Source organism: Cryptomeria japonica, unplaced genomic scaffold (assembly GCF_030272615.1).
Source record: "Cryptomeria japonica unplaced genomic scaffold, Sugi_1.0 HiC_scaffold_29, whole genome shotgun sequence".
Taxonomy (NCBI): Eukaryota; Viridiplantae; Streptophyta; class Pinopsida; order Cupressales; family Cupressaceae; genus Cryptomeria; species Cryptomeria japonica.
In genome coordinates this window covers 306256-330408 of record NW_026728851.1, presented here as the reverse complement: position 1 = coordinate 330408, position 24153 = coordinate 306256, and the positions used below count along the sequence as shown (strand labels likewise).

At 34.8% G+C, this 24153-nt stretch overlaps 1 protein-coding gene across 1 annotated transcript; it reads left to right on the top strand.

Moving 5' to 3' along the window:
* The first annotated feature begins 19110 nt into the window (after positions 1-19110).
* Positions 19111-19572, top strand: LOC131861613 (uncharacterized). The gene has a single exon (XM_059214966.1). It carries the CDS (start codon positions 19111-19113, stop codon positions 19570-19572), a length of 462 nt encoding a protein of 153 aa, XP_059070949.1.
* The last annotated feature ends 4581 nt before the right edge of the window (positions 19573-24153 follow it).

Here is a 24153-nt window from a genome sequence, read left to right as displayed (position 1 = left end):
ATAGGTACTTGCAGGTTATGTAAAACAATGAAGTTGGAAATCATTGCAATAACCCCGATAGCAGAGAATGTTGAGTTTATTTCTCAGGTGGTATTGGAAAAGACCTGAATGACATATGTTGGCCCCATGATTGTTCATACAGGCATGCATGCTCTTTGTTTAACTAGTTTGATTTATGGCATGATGATAGCATTGTCTGGCATTGTGTAGATCCAAGATCATGTCTTAAGCTGTGATGGATATAATGGAGTTGAAGGATCATCAGATGATCACTCATGCACAACTCAGCTGATATATGGTGAAGAATGAAGTTTTGGTATTGTAGCTGACCGGAGATGAGGACCTGAGTTGTATATCTGAGGGGGAGTTCAAGTGCTCATCATGAAGAATCTCATGATGAAGAGCTAGTTTGCTTGAACTGGTAAAAATTTTGACTGCCCAAATTAAAGTCAAGAAAGGTGTTGCAGTTTGATCGGCAAAAGAACAATGTTCACTGACATATCAACAATTGGTATCAGTCTTTCTTGACTTTGGACCCGTATACTCAATTGGTTTCAGTTGATGGTTATGTTCCCCATCTCAAGTACTGTGACTTAAGAAGATGTAACAACTGGTGACTAGATAACAAGTGGTATCAAAGGAAGTGTTACATCCAATGAAGACAAAGGGGGAGAAAGTTTTCTATCAGTGATAGGTGGATACAAAGAGAAATAATATCCTAACAATGCCCTTTGTCATTGTGTCAAAGGGGGAGAAGAATTTTGTAGTATGTCAGATACTACAAGTGTTGACATCAATGCCAAAGGGGGAGATTGTTGGCATTGTGTTGTCATTGATGTTAATCGGTATGGGATGTTTATCGGTAGAAGAGATGTGTGTGCAACACTGTTATGAAGGAGTATAGGCTGTGATATCTTGGATATCACCTTGTGTTGTTGTACACTAATAAAGGAAAGGAAGATGACATCAGAGGTCATCAGTACACAAGCTAGTGCCTAACTTGTGTGAAGAGATGGAGGAGTGTCATGAGTAGTTGCTTGTGATGAAGAGGTAGACTGTTATCTGAATCACTTCAACACTGGAAAAGAAGAATGCACCGGTACATTTTAAGATTGCAGAACAATATGACTCTCATGATGTGAAGAATTTGTAGTCATCTTGAGAAGAATCAGAGGAAGTTTGAAGTGTTTGTCACCCCGACAAACTGGTAGAGGAAGGATCATCCTTGATCAGGAAGAAAGGATGCATAGATGTAAGTAAAGGAATTTGACCCGACTGAAAGAAGATGGTGTCTTCAGAAAGGTTAATGACATGATGTCATCAAGAGTGGTAATCGGTAAATGAGTCCATTTGTTATATATGCAAGGTACTATTGTAGAAGATTTCCCATTTGTGGGAATGAGTATACTTTAGATTCACCAGTCTGGAGACAGGTTTGAGAGTTCCATCAACAACTCAAGATGAGAGCTATAAGTAAAATGGCCTAAGAGATTGTTAGTTACTGCTAAATAGAGAGATTATTATGTTATTGCAAAGTTGGAGACTTCTACAAGTAGAGACAAGATCAACCGAGTGCTCGATGAGCAAGAGAGGGAGAGTGAACTTGGTTGAAGTTTTCAACTGGTTGGAAAGAAGAACCGGTAGTGACTACACCAGCAGAGTGTGAAACCGGTGATGTGCAGAGAGTGAGATGCAAATCTAGTAGAGAAGTAGCATGTGCAGAGTAGGAAGAAGAGTGAGTCAGTAGAAGAGAGAAGTACTTCACCGACAGAGTAAGATATTTGATAAGGTTCCAAGATTCACTTATAACATGATAATAACTTATGTATTTGAAGTTTGCATTGTGAACACTAAGTTGTAGCTTAGTGTAGGGGTTGGTGCTCCTTTGGGTTGTAGCTCATAAATCTATCTGGGGTCGCAACTCCTTGTGTTGGTGCCCTAAAGTCAAGGGTTGTAGCTCCTTGAGTTGGTGCCCTAAACTGTGTAACCATGTTTTACTGTGAGGTTGGATTTGAGAAGTAGACTCTAGCAACATTGCTCACTGAGGTTTTTCCCACATTGGGTTTTCCTCGTATATACTGGTGTTATGTGGTGTCTCCTTGTGTGTGTGTGTGTATTTGAGTTAGTTTTAGCACTGATCGATAAGTCTTCCTTATGCTTGATTTACAAACTGGTGTCACTCACATAGGAAAGCCTCAAGGAAAAGTTTTGAGAAGCATTGATTCACCCCCTCCCCCTCTTAGTGGTGCATTGTGTCTAATAGAATATTTGTTGGAGGAGGAATATTCTCATCTTTGGAATTTGGATGTTTTGGTTGAGGTATTTTAGGTTTGACAAGAGGAGAGGCAGGTCTCTTCTCTCTATAAGAGCAAGGAGGCAGAAGTGCACCATACAAAGGATGAATGTTCAGTGTAGGAAGGAGACCAAGTCCATCATGAGGAGGAGGTATAGGTCTAACCTTAGGAAGTATATTATTGTTCTTCTTAGAAGAAGGCATAGGTTCATCTATAGGAATAGGTTGGGAATCTTCCTTTGGAGGAAGATTAGTTCTATCCATCAAGGGAAGAACTTCATCTTCAAGAATGATGGGAATATTAAGTTTTGGAGTTCTAGGTTGGCTCAAGGATAGGATCATATCTTTCTTCCACTTTTGATAAGAATGAAAGAGAGTGTCTCTTTTCAGTGGAAGAGATTGAAATTGTTGAGGCCTAAAGTAATCAATAGGATCACTTGGGCTTCTTTGAGTTGGTCAAAATAAGCTATGATTAACAGTTATGATTTTTCTATTGTGAGGAAATTTCAAACACTTATGGATTGGAGAAGCAATAGCCTTCATGGAAGATAGCCAGGGGTAGCCTAACTTGACATGGAATTGTTTAGATGAAGGAATGATAACAAAGTTGGCTCCATAGATTTAGTGTGAACCTCAATAGGGAGTGATGGTAGGACAAGAAAATCCATTAGATAACTCAACAGTCACATTATTGTTATCATAGATTGGTTTATGCAAATGTAAAGTATAAAGGTATTCCTTAGTAACAACATTAACCATGCAAGAGGGATCAATAAGCACACAATGACAAGGTTTGTCTTGAATCTTTGCAACTATATATAAGGGGCCATTGGGTGCTCTAATGGTATCACTAGGGTCAAATGTGATACATGAATCCTTAAGTGTTTCTTCTTTCTCTACCATAATCACCAAATTTGGAATCATGGTAGTAAGATTGGAGGGAGAGAAAGAGGTATGTTTAGTCTCAATCACGTTAGAGGTATGAGAGGGTAAAGGATCAGTGAATATCTTAAGATTTTGATTAGGAGGAGCCACTAATTTGTTTCTCTTATCATTCACACCTACCATAGGTATAGTATTATTATCAATCAAGTCTTGAATCTTACTCTTTAATAAAAAACATTTCTTAGTATCATGACCAGGTTGACTATGAAATTGACAAAAAGAATTATTATCAAAGTAAGGTGAGGCTACCTTAGAAGGGTCAACTCGTTTTATTGGAGGAAGTTTGATAACTTTTCTTTGTAACAACTGACACAATGCTATGTAAAGATTCATTCATAGGAGTAAATTGTCTTTCTCTTTTGAAAAATTTAGAAATACGAGGCACACATGTTGTAGAATTCATATTGTTGTTGATTGTGTCATTCAATTTGATGAATCCTTTGCCTAGTTTGAACTTTGCAAATAGTTGTTGAGCACTATCACCCTTATCACTCAGAGCCATAGGAGTGGATTGTTCCAATTGACTCATAGCCAATTGATAATTGTGAAGTGTTGCACACAAATGCGAAAGGAAGTAAACTCAGAAAGGAGAAGTTTATATCTAATATTTTGTTGTAAATTAGAAATGAAAATTCTTTGAATATCATTATCAGGCACTGGAAAAGAAATTTGAGAACACAAATGCTTATATCTACTAATGAAATCAGTCACTTTTTATTAACACCTTGTTTACAATGCATCAAATCAATCAAAGTAACTTTAGGACCTATGTTATTTTTAAATTGTTGAATAAAAGCATTTGCTAATTGTTGAAAAGAAGTAATAGAATAGGAAGGCAAAGAGAAATACCATTGTAAAGCCTTATCTCTTAGTGTTCTAGTAAACAACTTGACATGCAATCTTGGATCATAAGAAAAGTCAATACACAAAGTTTAGAATTTATTGACATGTGTTAAAGGATCACCTTTCCAATTATAGAGTTCCAACTAAGGGACTTCAACATGTTTAGGAGGGACAACTCTAACAATATCAAGAGAAAGTGGGCTCGCAACATCAAATGTGGGCACACTAAACTTGGATTGACTCATAGAAGCGATGTGGGCACAGTTTGAGAAAGATTATTAATGGTTGCTTTGGTTAAGGAATCTATGTTAGACATGTTGTTTTGAGAAGGTGGTGTGATATTGTTGAAAGAAGGCATTGATTGAGAATAAAGTGGAGAAACACTATGGTAAGTAGGCATAGGTGATGATTGAGTAAGAAATGGGACACTAAAAGGAGGGATAAAATGATTGGATTAATTGCCCCCTTGTGTCACATTAAGTGGTTGATAGACAAGAGGAATACTCATTGAAGGCATAGATAAAGATGGAGGATTTAATGAAGAAGAGGGATTTCCCCCATGACTAATGTTTGTAGGTATAACATTTTGAGTTGATATAGTCATGATGTTTGAAGTGAAAGTAGGAATACTAGTCATTGAAGTGGTCAAAGGAATAGAATAATTGATTTATCTAGGAGGTTGTGAATAACCTAAGGTCTCAACACAACTCTTTATAGGCATGACATTAGAATCAACAATATGGGAAATGACATGCAATATATCAATTCCATTCTTATCACTTTTAATAATGCATTTTAAAACTTCAATTAATGGAAGAGCTTCACTATTAGGGTTTCTTGGGATATCCATTGTTGAAAGTTGTCAAATTGATTGTCCAATTTTGAAAGTTGATATATGGAAACTCTCGTCAAAGCTTCTTCTTCATCATTAGAATCATCAATTGGGTAGATATGGATGTTATTAGGATGAGAAGAATTAGCATTATTCTCATTGAAGAAGTCACCCAAATTAGGCTCCATCTATTCTGGAATTAAACCTTGGAAAGCCTTAATTCTAATGCTTCCTCTAAAGGGGATAGTATAGGTAGGACTAATAGTGGTAAAACTCATGCACTAGAGGGAAATTTTAAATTTTGCATTTTGGGAACAAAGTTGGCAAAAGTGAATAATGCAAATTTCAAGGAAATAATGATTACACAATTTGAAATTTGTGGAAAGAAGAAAAATGACCCAATTTTCCAAGAAAATATTGAGAAAAAGGAAATTGAAATTTTAAAATTAAGGCCAATGGGATACCTCTTAATTTTAAAATTAAAATTGACAAAATTAAGAATTTTAAAATCAGGGTAGATTATAATTAACCATTTAATTTTAAATCTTTCCTTGAAAGTTGGGATGTTAAATTTGTGAAGTATTTTTTATTTTAGAGGGATCAAAATTCAACAAAATCAACCAATTTTTTGGATTCAAGCAATTAAATACAATCATAATAGTCTCCCAAAATTTTGGGAAAAAAATCGAGGACTAGGTTTAAAGTGCACCTGGTTTGCCCAATTTTTTCGGAAATTTTTCAGGGATGAAAGATACGATGATTTTAGAGCTAACCCCAAAAATTTGGTTTATTTTACGAAGTTAAGATAGGTGAAATTAAGGTTTGAATGTGAAAATAGGACCCTATTAGGGTTTTGAAAAAGAGAAGAAATTGAATTGCAAATTTGAAAAAGGTCAAACATAATGGATAAGGACACATTGAATAATGTTCGGAAAACTAAAATTGGTTGAAATTGATTGAAATTTACACAAAATCCAAGTGGATTTGAGAATTAGGGTTTGAGGACCTAACCACTGAATTTTTTAATTTTGAATTTTGGAGAAACGAGAGAAATTGAAAATTTGAATGTTAGGCAAGAAGACAAATCTGAAAATAGTTCCGAATATGAAAATTAAATGTAAATTGAATTTTTGCACAAGTTGAAATTGATTTTTGCAAATTACGGTTTTGACAATTAACCACTTAATTTTGTAAAATTGATTTGCAAATTGAACAAGACAAAGAAGAAATTGAATTTAATCCAATTTTTAGATCTAAAACAATAGATAGCAATTTTTGCAAAACACAAGTTCAATATCAATTTTAACAACTAGGGTTTTGAATGAGTTAACCACTAAGTTTTGCAAGAAAATTAAAGTTGTAAATGAAAAATATGCAATAATGTGAAATGTAAAACATGTAAGACGTCGGGTTCACCAAAATATAATGTGGGAAAAGAAGTGATGGGGAGATCAAGAGGAAAGCTTTACCCTCCTCAAGAAAGGAGTGAAAGTTTCACAAAATTTTATCTTCAACGTCTCACGCACATTGCATTTAAAAGAGGGGGGTTGAATTCACTAGATCCAATCTCAATGGAAAGATATTGAACGCTAAGTGAATTGACAATGAATTTGAAAAGTAAAGTAACCCCTCTTTTAGGATAGACAAGTTGAATTAAGCAATTTAAGACTAAATGCAAAAATGACAAAGAAATGATTATAACTTGAGATAGAAATACGAGATGAAGTTGTGCACCTAGAATTAGTAGTAAAATGCTGAGATGAAGCTCCCCTGTAAATTTGAACGAAAGTTGTCAGGATCGGGTCGAAAGTGTACTTGGTCCTCTGAAAAATCTGCAAGCTAAAAAGGGTTTTTTCATCTCCGAAAATGAAGCCTAAACCTGCAACCTACTCACATAAAAGAGAGTAAATGTTGGGACTAGGGGTTTGCCTTTAGGTCAAACCCCATTTTTGGAATTAACCAAATGACGAAAAGTACTTGGAAGTAAATGAAAGGAAATGTATAAAGTAGAATTCACCTCAAGAGATGATGATATTGAAATGTAGATATAGTTGTTTGAAAGGATATGTAGAATAGAGTGTCAAAAGAGATCTCCTCTTCAATGGTTGAATCCTTGACTTAAATGCAACACCTTTCCTTGAAAGGAGGCTTGAGATGCTCAATTCTTGAAGGGATGCTCAAATTCTTGTTCACCTTACTTTCGCTTATGCACTTGATTTTTGCTTATTGACTTTTGCAAATAGGAATTGAAATTTTGTCTTATATATTCGCCAATTAGGCTTATTTGACTGATTTTTCATCTTAGGCTGACATAGGGAAACTTTTCCCGCTTCACAATTGATAAGCCCAATGCAAGGTTTAAGTGAGGGGGGCCCAAAATAGGACAAGGATAGGGGCGCCATGCACCTATCCTGCCATAATCCAGGATAAAATGCAAGAACAAGCAGTGCGGGGTGAAAGAAAATACATGTTTCAAGAGGTATGAGCATGTCTCGGGTCTCCAATCAGGCTTAGGGATTCATTTTTACAATTTGAAGACCCAAATATGGTCAAAAACTACAAGGTTACAATTTTATGAATCTACAGTTCTTTTCTAGGAAAGACAAGAATGACAGAAATAGGAGAAAGGAGGCACAACGAAACCGGAGGATAAAGGAAAAAGTTTGAGAGGTGGTGATTCCCCACCAAAAACTCCACCTTCTCCTCATTCTTCTCCTTCTCCCTCTTCTTCTTTGTCTTCTTCTATTAATCCTTTTAAGGGCACACATAAGCATGTAATCAAACTTCATGTAAAATTTGAATTACCTAAATATAGTGGGGAACTAAGTGCTGAAACACTTGATGACTAGATACAAGTAGAGGTTTACTATAGGATACAAGGCCTACTAAGATGCCTCTAGGGTATAGTTGCCTACTCTTAGTTTAGGAGGTATTGCTCTCACCTAGTGGGAGAATAGGACCCAAGAGGAGCTTTCTTGTCATGGTAGAGTTAGGATGTCCTTGATGGAGTTTGTTGCCGCTCTAAAAGAGCAATTATATCTTTTAGGACACATGCAACAACTAACTATGAGTTGGAAAACCTTTGGGCAAGGAAAAGGCCAATCAGTGTGGGAGTACACCCACGAGTTTAGAAAACCGGCAATAGCATTGAATGTACCTTTTTATACCCAAGATACCCTACTTAAATATATAGGTGGTTTACATTCCTACCTCAGACACACTATTCTCATGTTGAATCCTAGTAATCTAGATCAGGTATGTGTCCAAGCTACTCATATTGAGTCTAGGGGTAAGAATAGTTTTAGTGAAAAATTTGCTAAGAAATCATCCAAGAAACCACCAAAGGAAAAATCAAAGGATAAAGGTAAAGGGAATAAGATGGCTACATTAAAGAAAGAGGATGTTAAGCCTACGTGCTCTCATTGTAAGAAAGAAGGGCATGAAGATGCTAAGTGCTGGAAGTTACATCTAAAACTAAGGTCGAAGTGATACAGAGGTAACAAAGGTCTGAAGAAGACTACTATGGTGATCCAACAAGTTCTTGGATCTGATTCTGGAGATGAAACTTAGATAGTTGCTATTAGGATCTAAGGTACAGTGAAAGGTAGAACTTTCTCATTAGATGTAATTATTTTTAATGCAAGTACAAGTAAAGCAAATTCTTCACATCCATGTGGTAACTAAACACACTAAGATTGATAGTCTATTTGATACAAGTTCACAAGTCAACTTAATTTCTAAAAAGGTTGTAAAGAAACTAAATCTAACTGCCACTCCTTATCCTAAGCCCTATCCACTTGGATGGGTATGTAATGATTCACAACTGTAGGTGACAAAACAGTGTAAACTTTGTTTTTCCATCACTGCTAATTCCATTGATGAAGTAGAAGTAGATGTTCTACCTCTTGATATTTGTGGGCTTGTGTTAGGAAGTCCATAGCTTTTTGATAGACAAACAATCTTTTACAGGGGGGAGAATAAGTATCATTTGTTCAAAGATGGTAAAGAGTATATAGTTAGATGGCATAAAGTCAAAACTAATCTTGCATTAGTAAATGATGGTCAAATGAAAATATTAGTGAATGTGAGTAATAACTTTGTACTAATTCTTGTAAAAGCCAAGGATGATGATAAATCCAAAGTATTTAAGGGGTGAAAACTAGAACAAAAGTTTGAGTTGGTCAAAATTGTATCTACATATGATGACCTATTTCAGGAACCAAAGGGGTTAACCCCCAAGAGAGAGATCCAACATGAAATACATTTTCAGCAAGACGTGTCTCTTCATAATATTGGCATGTATCATTTGTCTGTTCTTTAGAGCAAGGAGGTTAAGAAACAAGGGCAAGAGTTGATCAAAAAAGGGGTAATTCACCCAAGCACATCTCCAAGTGGCTCGTCAATTGTCCTAGTGCCAAAGAAGGATGGTTCTTGGAGGATGTGTATTGACTATCGCACCTTGAAAAAAATCACAGTAAAGAACATGTATCCTCTTCCTCATATTGATGATTTACTTGATCAGCTAAAGCATACGGTTTATTTTACTAAGTTGGATTTGCAAATTGGTTATCATCAGATTTGGTGGTGTAGGAGCACTAAGGCATGTGTCTACTTCATTTTAGCATGTTTCTACATCATCTTGATTCATGGTTATGTTAGAATAGAATGTGTGTGTGTGTGTTTCAAGGCCTATTGATTAGGCCTAGGCAATGTAATAAGCTCTGAGGCTCCAAGGTGTGTCAACTTGGTCAAAGGCCTTGTATGGGCATTTTATAGGTATTTTTGATGTTTAGGGGTCTGCAATGTGTAGTATGCTCATTCTTGACCTTTGGTGTGAAGGCAAAACCAACTTGTAAAAAGTTGTCAAAAGTTGCAAAGTTGCAATTGTTGTCTTAAGCAATTTTCCTTGAAACATTTTGAAATATGGTTACTCCAATGGTTGGTTGGTTGCTTGTATGCATTGGAGGTAGTTGGAGGAGTTCCTTGGTGTGATATAATCCTAGAGAAATGATTCCTACTGGTTAGAGATGATTTTGAAGGAAACTCTTGTCTTCTAAGAGAACGGTTAGTGAGATTTTTCTACATTTTCCTTGTGTTTCCTGTTCTTGCATGACTCCTTGTGAATTGTGGGAATGAGTTAAGAAATTGAAAAGTTGTAACAAAGGTTAACAAATCATTTGGATTTATTTTGAGGTCTTGAAACATTCAGGTTTGAGAGAAAGAGGATTTTCCATCCCACTGGCTTGGTAAAACCCTTAAACAAAGGGTTTGGATGCAAATAGTGGCAGAAATCAGTATCTCTAAATGAGATCAATTTGAAACCTAGGATTATGTTTATTTGGCATGTATATTATATTTTCTTGGTGGTTGTGAAGACAGGAAGTTACATTTGACTTTCATATGATGATGCCCTAGGCTTGACATCGGTCATGTGGCAAGCCTGTACAGTAGGAAAAGAAGGTAGAAAACCTGAACAACAGATTGGTGGATGGTCAAAATAGGCATGAGAAGGACCCTTGGGTAGGTATAGACCCTTGAAAAGTGTTATTCTTTCACTCCTTTATGACTGGTGAAGCTTTGGAGAGCTTTAACCCCAATACCGGTTGGAAGAGGCAAAATAGGGTCAATAGGGTTTGACCACTCGTACTCAAAACCCAAATGCCAAAGTTTGGAATCTTGTAGAATACACAAAAGGGTATCCAAATATCAAATTTATACAAGGGGTTGTTCAGGTATATTGTGAGACAAAAGAAAAGTCCGAATGGAGGGCTAATTGCTTGTAGCCCTATTTCCTAGGTCTAAAAGAGGAAACATTATAAAAGGATAATATACACCCATATGAGGGGTCAAGATATATGAAAATTCCATATAACACATGTGTAAACATTCACATAGGCCAAATTCCACCTTGTGAGTAGAGATCTTGTTGCTTGGGGGTGTGGGGTTGTTAGGTGTCTTTGGTTGTAGGGTTGAACCTAAGGGGTAGTAGACTCCTTGTTAATTGTGAGTTGTCCTGAGTGAAGAGATCCTTGGGAAGTATCCAGGGAAGGATCTAGTAACCTTGATAAGGTTAAGGACATTGGTCCATTGGGTGACACCAAGTGGAGACCCTTATTGAGCAAAAACCAAAGAAGGTGATAGAACATCCACATCCCTCTGCATCATATTGGTATGTGAGATATACCAAGGGTGGAATAGTGTATGTCAGACATAGAATTTGGAGAAGAGGCTACTATAATTCCTCATAAGGAAATGAACCAAGAGGCCATCAATAAGATGGTAGAAGAGTTGCTTGGAGAGAAACTCAAAGAGATTGGACAGTCTAAGGGAAAAGACAAAATTTGTGATGATGAATCAAAAGAAGAGAGTGAAGAGTAGGAGGCCATCCCTCACAGTATGGAACCTAATCAAAAGATGTTTTTAGATGCCCTAAAATCAGTAGACATGGATAATGTGGAAAGTCTACCTATCTATAGCGGTAGCCTGAATGGAGAAGAGGTGCTTGAATGGATAGAAGCCCTCAATAATTATTTTGAGTACAAAGAGGTCCCAAAGGAGAAAAGAGTGAGTTTTGAAAAGTCTAGACTCAAGGGGTCTACCTTGTTGTGGTGGACAATGATGCAGGAAGAAAGAGTGAACATAGGGAAGAAGAAGATATCCTCTTGGGAGAGGATGAACAATAAAATCAAAGACCAATTCCTACCAATAGACTATGAGGTTCAGACGTATAAGAAGTTGCAAAACCTTAGATAGACGGAGTTGGATGTGAATGCATATACCGATGAATTTCACAAGCTAAGTCCTAGGTCCAAGAAGCATGAAGAAGAGGTGGAGAAGGTGGCTAGATTCCTGAATGGGTTAAGGCAAAACATCAAAGATGAGATCAACATCATGGCTCCGAACACTATGCACAAATGCTTCCAATTGGCATTAAGGGTGGAAGATAAGATAAGAAGGAGAGGAGAACAAAATAATAGAGGAAGAGGTGGCAGAATTTTCAGAGGTAGAGGTGTCTTTGGAGGAAGGAATACTCTTTTTAAAAATGGTGACTCTAATTAGCAAGAGTCCAATGGAGAGTTCAATAATAAGAATGGAGGCTTTAGGGGAGGAAGAAGACTTTTTGATAGGGGTAGGCAAGGAAACCAAAGCAGAGGACCTGGTGTTTTCACTGGTAAATGTTACAATTGCAACCAAGTGGGTCACACTATGAGTAGATTCTTGTAGAAAGCTTCTAGCTCACATGGATGGGAAAAAAGAACTCAACTTGTGCAAGAAGATGATGGACAAAGTGTCAACTCACCCATGGGAAGTTTAGGTCCCACCTTAGATGGAGAAATCCTTATGCTTAGGAGAATGTTGTTGAAGATACCCCAAGGTAAAGAGCCCCCACAAAGAAAGTCACTCTTCAAAACTACTTGTAAGTCTCATGGTAAGGTTTGCAAAGTGATTATTGATTCTGGTTCCACAGAGAATATTGTTTCTTTAGAGATGGCAGAGAAGTTAAAACTGTAAAATGTTGCCTCATGTAAGTCCTTATAGATTATCCTATCTTAATAAGGGACAACATGTTGTAGTAGATGAGCAAACTTGGGTAGATTTTAAAATGGGGGACTATAAGGATAGGATCTTGTGTGACATCCTTCCTATGGATGCTTGTCACCTATTGTTAGGTCGCCCTTGGCAGTATGATGTCAAAGCACATCATGATGATGAGAAAAATGTGTATGTCATTACCAAGAATGGTATACAGTTTAGGATGGATCCTTTACTTGATCAGAAGGAAGAGAAGATAGTTAACCCACATGTCATGTTGCTTAGTGGAAAGGAGTTTTTGGAAGTCCTCAAACAAGAAGAGACCCAAGGCTATGCTTTAGTTTACACCCAAGAGATGAGTCCAAGCATGGAAATGGTGAGAAAGGAGAGATTCCTAGGGAAGTGCAAGCCATGTTAGATAGATACAAGGAAGTTGTGGCCAAAGAAATGCATGATAAATTACCACGCATCAGAGAAATCAGTCATCAAATTGATTTGATTCCTGGTGTGACCTTGCCTAATAAAGCTACCTACAAGATGACTCCTAGTCAGAATGAGGAGATAGCAAGACAAGTGCAAGACCTTTTGGATAAGGGGTTGATTAGGAAGATTTTGAGCCCATGTGTTGTACCTACTGTGTTGGCACCAAAAAAATATGGAACATGGAGGATGTGCATTGATTCTAGAGCCATCAACAAGATCACAATTAGATACCGGTTTCCTATGCCTAGGATTGAAGACCTCATGGACTATCTCAGAGGTTCATGCTACTTTTAAAAGATTGATTTGAAGTTAGGTTACCATCAGATCATAATCAAACCTAGAGATGAGTGGAAGACAACCTTTAAAACTAATGAGGGTTTATATGAATGGATGGTGATGCCATTTGGCCTCACAAATGACCTAATACCTTTATGCACCTCATGAATGAGGTACTGGAAAAATTTATTGGAAAGTTTGTTATTGTTTATCTTGATGACATTTTGGTGTTTAGCAGGTCCAAGGAGGAGTGTTTGAAGCATTTGGATCAGGTTTTGAGGAAGCTTCATGAGGAGAAATTGGTAAATAGTCTAGATAAGTGTGAATTCATGAAAGTTGAGTTGGTGTATCTTGGCTTTGTAGTTTCAAATGGATGTTTGAAAATGGATCTTTTTAAGGTTGATACTATTATACATTGGCCGACACCTAGGATAGTAGGTGATGTTAGGATTTTTCATGAATTGTCTACTTTTTATAGGAAGTTCATCAAGGGATTTAGTCATATTTGTGCTCCCATCCTTAACACTATAAAAGGAGGAATCAAATGCAGGTTTGAATGGATAGAGAAAGCAGCCCAAAGCTTTGAGATTTTGAAGAGGAAGATTGCAGAACTTCCCACCTTGAGACTCCCTCATTTTGATCAACTTTTTACAGTTGAATGTGATGCAAGCAAGCAGGCAATAGGTGCAATCCTTAGTCAAGAAGGACATCTGATAGCATTCTTTTCAGAGAATTTGAATGGGACTAAACAAAGGTATTCAACCTATGATTTGGAGCTTTATGCTATGATGCAAGCACTCAAAAAGTGGTGCCATTACCTTCTTCCAAAAGAGTTTATTGTTTATATTGATAATCATGCACTGATTTTTCTAAATGGGCAAGAGAAGTTGAACCAAAGGCACATCAAGTGGGTTGAACAACTCCAACCTTACACCTTTAGTATCAAGAACAAGAAGGGTGTGACTAATAGGGTTGCAGATGCTTTGAGCAGGAGAACCCTCACTGTTGAAGAAATTCAGTTGCAAAGTGTTGGTGTTGATTCTCTTAAGACCATGTACAAGGAGGATCATTATTTCAAGGATGCATATGATGTATGTACTAAGTTTGCTAACTCTTTTCATGTTGAGTTTTCTGATTTTATGTTGCACGATGGATTTCTCTTCAAGGGGCATCAACTATGCATTCCCCAATGTTCTATGAGGGATAATATCATTAGAGAGAAACACAATGGTAGTCTTGGAGGTCATTTTGGTTTGGACAAAACCTTAGAGTAGGAATCAAGGTTTTATTTTTGGCCCAAGATGCAGGCAGAGGTAAGAATATTTGTGGAGCATTGTCCTATTTGTTAGAGGGAAAAATGTGTTTCAACCAATGCTGGTTTGTATCAACCTTTACCTATTCCTACTAGGCCTTGGGAAAGCCTTCATACTTGGATTGCCCAAAACTCCTAGGGGGTTTGATAGTGTCTCTGTAATTGTTGATAGGTTCAGAAAGATGGCTCATTTTGTGCCATGTAAATGCACAAATGATGCATCACATATTGCAGGTCTATTTTTGAAAGAAGTTGTAAGGATACATGGATTACCTCTCAATATTGTCACTGATAGAGACTCCAAGTTTGTTAGTCATTTTTGGAGGACTCTATGGAAGAAATTGGGCACCAATCTATCATTTTCATCAGCATACCACCCTCAAACTGATGGCCAAATTGAGATGGTTAACAGGTCCCTTGGCAATCTCCTTAGATGCCTTACCAAGCAGCATGGACAAAGTTGGGATTTAGTGATTGGATAAACTGAATATGCATACAATGATTCAGTCAATAGGAGCACAGGGAGAAGTCTATTTGAGGTTGTGTATGGCCTACATCCTAAAGGGATAATTGAGCTCAGAGATCTTGGAGGCAAGGACAAATGGAGTGCCCAAGGAGAAGATTTTGTTGTCACCATGAAGCAGATTCATGAACAAATTAAGGCTTCACTTCAAAAAAGTGTTGATAAATATAAACTCAAAGAAGATGTCAAAAGGAGAGATGTTTAGTTCAAAGTAGGGGATTTAGTGATGGCTTACCTAAGGAAAGAAAGGTTACCCAAAGGCCAACCTTCTAAACTACTCATGAAGAAGATAGGTCCCCTTTGGGTGGTTCATAAGTTTGGCAACAATGCACATGAAGTTGAACTTCCAGCAGACTTGGGAATATCTCCCATCTTCAATGTATTTGATTTGATAGCCTTCAAAGGATCCTTGACAAATGCAACACCTCATTCATCTCTTAAGGAAGAGGATGTAGAATGGATGAAGGATCTACCGTCTGGTAAGCCATTGGATTTGGAGTGCATTCTTGACTCTAAGATGATCAAATAAACAAGGAAAGGTGTGTACAAAGACTATCTGGTCAAATGGAAGGGGCTTCCTGAATCTAAAGCTACTTGGATGAGTGAAAGTGATATCCTCAAGCATGGAACTACACTCAACTGGTTGACAACTCTAGGGACTTGAGTTTTCTTGTCCAGGGGAGTATGGTGCAAGAGCACTAGGACATGTGTCTACTTAATTTTGGAATGTGTCTACATCATCTTGATTCATGGTTATGTTGGAACACAATGTGTGTGTGTGTGTGTGTGTGTGTGTGTGTTTGAAGGCCTATTGATTAGGCCTATGCAATGTAATAAGCTCTGAGGCTCCAAGGTGTGTCAACTTGGTCAAAGGACTTGTATGGGAATTTTATAGGTATTTTTTATGTTTAGCAATCTACAATGTGTAGTATGTTCATTCTTGACCTTTGGTGTGAAGGCAAGACCAACATGTCAAAAGTTGTCAAAAGTTGCAAAGTTGCAATTGTTATCTTAAGCAACTTTTCTTGCAACATTTTGAAATATGGTTACTCCAATGGTTGGTTGGTTGCTTGTATGTGTTGGAGGTAGTTGGAGGAGTTCACTGGCATGATATAAGCCTAAATGAATGATGCCTACTAGTTAGAGATGATTTTGAAGGAAACTCTTATCCTCTAACAAAATGGTTACTAAGATTTTTTGCATTTTCCTTGTGTTTCCTGTTCTTGCATGATTCCTTGTGAATGGTGGGCATGAGTTAAGAATTTTAAAAGTTGTAATAGAGGTTCACAGATCATTTGGAGTTGGTTTGGGGTCTTGAAACATTTGGGTTTGAGAGAAAGAGGATTTTCCATCCCACTGGCCTAATAAAATCCTCAAACCAAGGGTTTGGATGCAAATAGTGGCACAAATTAACATCTCTCAATGGGATCGATCTAGAACCTAGGAGTATGTTGACTTGGAATGTATATTAGATGTTCCTAGTGGTTGTGAAGACAAGAAGTGTCATTTGACTTTTCTAAGATGATGCCCTAGGCTTGACATTGGTCATGTGGCAAGCTTGTGCAGTAGGAAAAGAAGGTAGAAACCCTGAACAACAGATTGGTGGATGGTCAAACTAGGCACGAGAAGGACCCTTGGGTAGGTATATACCCTTGAAAAGTGTCATTATTTCACTCCTTTATGACTAGTGAAGCTTTAGAGAGCTTTAACCCCAATACCAGTTAGAAGAGGCAAAATAGGGCCAGTTGGGTTTGACCACCTATACTCAAAACCTAGATGCATAAGTTTGGAATATTGTATAATTCCCAAAAGGGTATCCAAATATAAAATTTATTAAATGGGTTGTTCAGGTATATTGTGAGAAAAACAATAAAAGTTTGAATGGAGGGTTAATTGCTTGTAGCCTTATTTCCTAGGTCTAATAGAGGAAACATTACAAAAGGATAATAAAAACCCATCTGAGGGGTCAAGATATATTAAAATTCCATATAACACATGTGTAAAAATTCACATAGGCCAAATTCCACCTTTTCATTAAAGATCTTGTTGCTTGGGGTGTGGGGTTGTTAGGTGTCTTTGGTTGTAGGGTTGAACCTAAGGGGTAGTAGACTCCTTGTCAATTGTGAGTTGTCCTAAGTGAAGAGATCCTTGGTAAGGATCTAGGGTAGGCTATATTAACCTTGAGAAGGTTAATGACATTGGTCCATTGGGTGACACCAAGTGGAGACCCTTATTGAGCAAAAACCAAAGAAGGTGATAGAACATCCTCATCCCTCTGCATAATTAGGATTGCAAAAAATGACATTTGGAAAACTACATTCAAGACTAAGAAAGGAATATATGAATGGTTGGTAATACCTTTTGGGATGTGCAATGCACCAACCACTTTCATGCATGTAATGAATGATGCATTTCGTCCTTTCATTAATGAATTTGTAATAGTCGACCTAGATGATATACTTGTATCCATTAAGTCATGGGATGATCATGTAAGTCATGTAAAGAAAGTTTTTGATGATTTGAGAAAATAAAAACTCTATTTAAAGATGTCAAAATGTAAGTTTGCAAAGACATCTCTAGTGTACTTAGGATATGTCACAGGAAATGGTCAATTAAAAGTAGACCCTACGAAGGTCAAGGTAATTCTAAAATGGCCTAAGACAAGTACAGTAACTAAAGTCAGAAGTTTCTTAGGTGTTGTTCATTACTAGAGAAACTTTATTTCTAACTTCTCCTATATAGAAACACCATTGCATGCATTGACAAGTACAAAGACAACTTTCCAGTAGGGAGGAACTCAACAAAAGGACTTCAGCACTTTGAAGGAGAAGTTGAGCACTGCACCTATTTTGACTTTTCCATATTTGCAGATGCCATTCGAGATTGAAACCAATGCAAGTGGGTTTTCCATGGGAGCAATTATAATGCTAGGAGATAAGCCGGTATGTTATCACTCTAAAAATTTCATATCTGCAGTCAGTAACTATCTTACTTATGATAAGGAACTTTATGCACTAGCTCAGAGTGTTAAAAAATGGAAGCACTATCTAATGGGCAAAGAAACAATCATCCACACTAATCACCAACCACTACAATATTCGCATTCATAGTCAAAATTGCAGCAAAGTAGGCACTTTAGGTGGATAGTATTCCTTCAACAATTTCACTTAATAATTAAGTACAAGAAGGGTTTCCATAATAAGGTAGCATATATGCTTTCTACACCTCCTGTTATGAATGCTTTGGTTATCCTTCAAGGGAGTTCCATGGTTCACAAAATTTTTCAAGAACATTATGCCATGGATGATAACTTTAAGGAAATTTATGCAGCTCTAATTGAAAGCAAATAAGTAGAAGAAAAGAATTAATATGTGAAAGATAAACTATTGTATTATTTAGGAAAGTTATGCATTCCTAAAGGTGAAAAAGAACAAGTAGTTGGAGAATCTCACACGTCATTGATTGCTAGGCACTTTGGCGTTATCTTGTAGAAGTTTTATTATTGTCCTCACATGCAGGAAACTATAACTAAATATATCAAAGGATGTACAATGTGTGCAACAAGTAAACCAAGTAATAGGAAGTTGGGGTTGTACACACCTGTTCCTATTCCATCCTGACCTTGGGAAGGTGTTTTGATGGAATTTGTTGGAGGACTTCCCATATCTAAAAAGGGACATGACTATCTATTTGTAGTAGTTGACAGATTCAACAAAATGTGTGTTCTAATGCCTTGTAAGAAATAGATCTTAGCTAAACTGATAGCACATTTGTACTTCCAATATGTATGGGTCCATTTTAGGCTCCCTACTTCCATTGTATCAGATCGAAATTCTCGATTCATGGATACAAAGCTAAGGAAAAGTACAGCTTTCCATCCTCAGACTAATGGACAAACTGAAGTGGTAAACAAAATAGTTGTACACTTGCTTCAAGGCTACTGTATAAAATATCACAAGTAGTGGGATGAGAGTCTACATTATGTGCAACATGCCTACAACCATACAACACATTCTTCTACAAAAAGGTCTACATTTGAGATATGTTTTCGATATTTGCCACGAACACTAATGGAGTTTTCCTTTGGAAAAGATGATGTTGAAGATGGACGTCATGATGCAAAGAAGGCTTTGCAGTTCATTCAAAAAGTCCAAGCAGTTCATCAGGAAGTAGAAGCTCAGTTGGAGAAGAGCCAAGCCAAATACAAGGCTCGACATGACAAGCATTGCATAGATCATCATTTTCAGGTTGGCAACCGTGTTTGGTTACATATCAGCAAGGAAAGGATGCAAGGTGAAGGTAAGAAGCTTAAGTCTATCAGATATGGTCCCTTTGAGATCTTGGAAAAGATTGGTACCAATTCCTTTCGCCTGAATCTTCCTCCATATATGCAAATTTACTTAGTTGTAAATGTCAAAAATTTGAAGTTGTATGTGCCTCCAATGATATTGGATGAAGAGGTCGATGTCCAGGTTCCTTCTATTGATGACCTTTCCTTGAGTATATGTCAGAGATGGAGGTTGAAAGAGTGAGGGAGTTGTATCCTCACTTACTTTTCAAGTAATCAAGCTTTTGGAGGTCCAAAAGTCTCCTACAACAAATGGTTTGTTTGGTCAAAAGTTGGCTAGAGAAATTGAACCCCCAACCTCTCATCTCCAACTTTTCCTCTTAGCCAATACACCATGCAATGCACTCTATTCTAAAAGGGGCATTTGTTTTATTTAAAGTATGTTGGGGCCAATATTTGTGGTTCAAGTGATCCAAACTCCTAACCCAACGTTCCACACACTTCTCATTGAACTGTCCACGTATTTTGGGATGAAAAGGGCAAATAATTTATTTAAAGAAGCCCGTCGAGATACAGTTGAGATTGTAGGGCTCAAGTAAAGCCCAAGCCCCCCCCAAAATAAAACATAAAATGAAAATTATAATCTGGAAAAATATTATATGGGGATATTTTAGATGGGTTAGAGTTATTCTTGAAAGATTAAAAAGATTTTAATGTTTTTTAAGGGGGATTTTTGAATATTTATTGTTGTAAATGGGAAATATGGTTGTTTTGTAAAATCATATGGTTATGAACCATACTAGGCAATAATTGTGTATAAAAGGCGGGTGAGTTTTGAGTTTGAGTTAGTGGTGATTTGTGAGATAAGTTTTCAGAGAGATTGAGTGTTCATCTCTATGGACTGGAGGACTACTGTCTTGCCATTGCATTTGAAGGAGAAGGAATTTGTACTCATTGTGATCAAGAGACTTGAAACTTGTCCAGGTTGAAGACCTTGTAACAATTATTGGAGCATAATCAAGGATCAGTCACTCCGTTGGAGAGGGGCCCAAAGATGTAGCCATATTGGTGAACTTCATTATGAACTTGTGTTCTTGTCTGATCTCTTCCTTCTGTCTTTGTTAATTCATCACTGTATTATATTGTTATGTTCATTTAAGCATTTCAGTTACGTTTTCAAGACCTTCAATTTAATCGATGTAATAGTTAATCATAGGCGTGCAACAATCATAGATCCTAACATCAGATCATGGGTGGTAGGTCTATATTTGATGCAAACTTAGTAGCGTAGAGTGCAAGGTAAACTATATGTTGTCCAACAGTAATTATTAGAAGAAAAAATGAAATACATCATAGTCAAACCACATGACCACCCAATGAATATGTAATCCAAAGTTCCTCCGCATAGTTTATAACTTGACCTCTTCAGAATTAATATTGATTTATGTTCGAGCTAATTTGATAGTAATCAAATAAAATAATAACTCAAGTGAAAGAAAAATCAACTACTGGAAGGTTATGCCACTTTAGCGAACATCAACACAAAAGTGTGATATTCTGTTGAAAAACTAACAAGAAAAATTTATGTACTTTACCTTTGTAGAAATTAAAGAGAAATTTGGGAGATAATTACAACCTTCACAAGAAAGGTGATGTCAATACTTAGAGTCTTCACAAGAATAGGGATCTATATCATAATTTTTGTGGAAAATTGAAGAAAGGAAGACTTAAATTATCAAAATTTTAGCTACTTTAATGAATGGCCATATCAAAAAAATATTGATAAAAGAAAAAATGAAAATAACAAAATTTTAACCATTTCAATAAACATCAATATTAAAAAATTGACAAAAGAAAAAATGAAATAATTTAAATTTCAACCATTTTAATAACATCAATGCCAAAAAAAAAAAGGACAAACTAAAGAATCAACAAATTCACAGTCAAACACTTTTTATGTCCTCCAACAAAAAAATGTTGGAATTTGTGTGGACAAATGAAGGTTTACAATAGACCATGATATCTGATTTTGTATGTTTTCCAATTTACCTATTTAATCAGTTTTGAATTAATATTTTGTTTCATATTTTGTGATATATTTAACAAGTGTCACGTAGTGGCGAGTACTTGCCTTATAATATTGATATAAAAATATAAGAAAATTAGCATTAATCATAACTAAATAAATCTAGTTAATTATTATAGAATTGATTTAATATTATGATATAACATTGATATAATATGATAATTATTCACATTAATATTTAAAAATTTAAAAATAATAATTTAGTATTAATAATAGAATAAATGAATCTATTTAATTATTCATTAATTTAATATTTAATAATTAAGAATATATCTCAATAATAAATAATAAATATAATTATATAATAAATTTATTAACATATAATATATATTATATAAATAACAAATATGTCAATTTCAATTGATTATTAACAAATTAATATATAGATTAAATTATCAATTATAATTACATAATATTAATAAGAAATATTTTTTAATATAAATATTATTTTTAGTTGAACAATTATTACAATATTTCCATGTTAGTATTTATAGAGAATAATGAAAAAGAGTTGAAAAATTATAACTTATAATTAATTTTATTTATATAATTTGAATTGTCATAAATATAGAAATAAAAAAATATTATATTATTTTAAGAAATTTGTGTTGAAAAACTAATTATCGTTCACTATATCAAATAATTTATTTTTTTAATTTCATAATAATTAATATGTGATGTAGATTATAATTTAATTAACATATCATTTTAATATTTATAACAATTAATAATAATTTTTTAAATAAAATAATTATCAATATATTTATTATTTAACAATATAATGTAAATATTGATATTAATCTTATGATGATATTATTATAATAATTGAATTATAATTAAAAAATTATTTACCAAAATGGGTTTGAAATAGTTTTATTTGCAAGTACTACAAGATTGGAACCGTGGGTCTTTATAAAATAGGGGATGGTATTTTTAATAAATAAAATAAATAAATATAGACACTCTTAGTTATGGGTAAATCATTGAAGTATGCAGTTCTCAAATTAATTGTCACATAACAATGTACCTTTCTCCACAATGTTGTTTTAACAGTTGAAATTATTATTTGTATATTAAAAAATCAAATAAAATTTATAATTAAAAAACTTAAACAACAATAAACCTTAATAAAATATTATTTGCTAAACAACAATTCCATATGGCAGGCTTTCACAACAGATGGAAAAGAAAAAACAAATTCCGAGCAACTCACGAAATCCAGTACCAGGAAAACCCAAAAAACGTGGCGATTATGTCCACAAAATTAGCAAGCGTCGAAAAATCTGTCTATAACAAGTAAAACAATATTGTCCAATGGTTGATAAGAAAAATAATTTTTCTAATTTGTAAACTTAAAAAATATGCATGTAGACTTTAAGAAAAGTAACAAAGTTTTAAAAAAATAAAATACTTGTTTACAATAATTAAATTTTTTTAATAACCATTTAAACATAGAAAAAAAATCATTACAATAAAATTGCCTAACAGCAAGTACTAATAAGTATAATTTGAGAAGGTTGTTGTAATAATGATGAATTATAAAGTATATTCTAAAATTGATTTAAAATTATTATACATTTAAATTTAGAAGTACATAAAATGAATATATATAAAGAGTTACCAATCCTAAAATATATTCATATATATCATAAACAAGATTGAACTATATATATATATATATAATTTATTAAAATAGTAAAATAAATCATATAATAATGTTCAAGTTTTTAAAAAATAAATGAAAAAAAACTTAATTATAACTATTATTTTAAGATGTTTTTCTTTTAATGAATGTCATTTTTACTATGTATAAGAAAAAATGTTGAGGCTTATTTATTTTAATATTTACTTGAACAATTATTTTATATTAGATAAAAATAGTCATTTTAAAGAACTACATTTATTTTCACTTATCAATTATTTTCATTGTCAAGGGCATCACTAATAACATGTTTATTATTATTAAATACTATCACTTGTAATTATAGAAGGTGCAAATTAAAAAAATTGGAGAAATCAATGGGATGAATACATAGAATAGTTAATCAACAAAAGATTTGATTTTTTTCTTTTCACTTAAAAAATCGAAATTCATGAAAAATATCACTTTGTTAATGTCACGAGAGAAATTAAACAATGATCATTATGTTTAATATGTAAGTGCAAATATAAAACATTATTATCTATATTGAAACATCATCGAGTCCACTAATCAAATTTAAATGTAATTTTTATTGGTCAAAATTTATCTTTGACTATTAAATTAGATGATGTTTAAGAGAAGATAATATTATATACATGGTGCACTTGTTTATAGTATATTTTGTCCAAGAGTTAGTATCTAGTGTGTATCTTACATGATTTTGAGTGTCTATCCTTTGATTACTATATCCAATATTGTTTCTCATTTTTAATTCAAAACCATAACTATTATTTCTTCTCTTAACTTAAAAAATTACACATAAAATTGAATCCCAAATTTTCAAATTAAAATCATTTCAGTTTTTCTTGCCGTCTGCCCTTCTTCTCTTTCCAACAGATGTTCTTCTCTACTTCAAAGTGGTCTTGAGGCAATCTTGCTTCCTTAATAGAAGTTAAACTTAGTGGAGGCTAATGAAAGTCAAAATCATTTTATATTGTCCATTGATTCTAGTGGGTCATTATATCCAGATGGATTGGCTATGACTTTAAAAGGTAAATATCAACACTACCAATATATTCTTTCTACTCTCACATCCA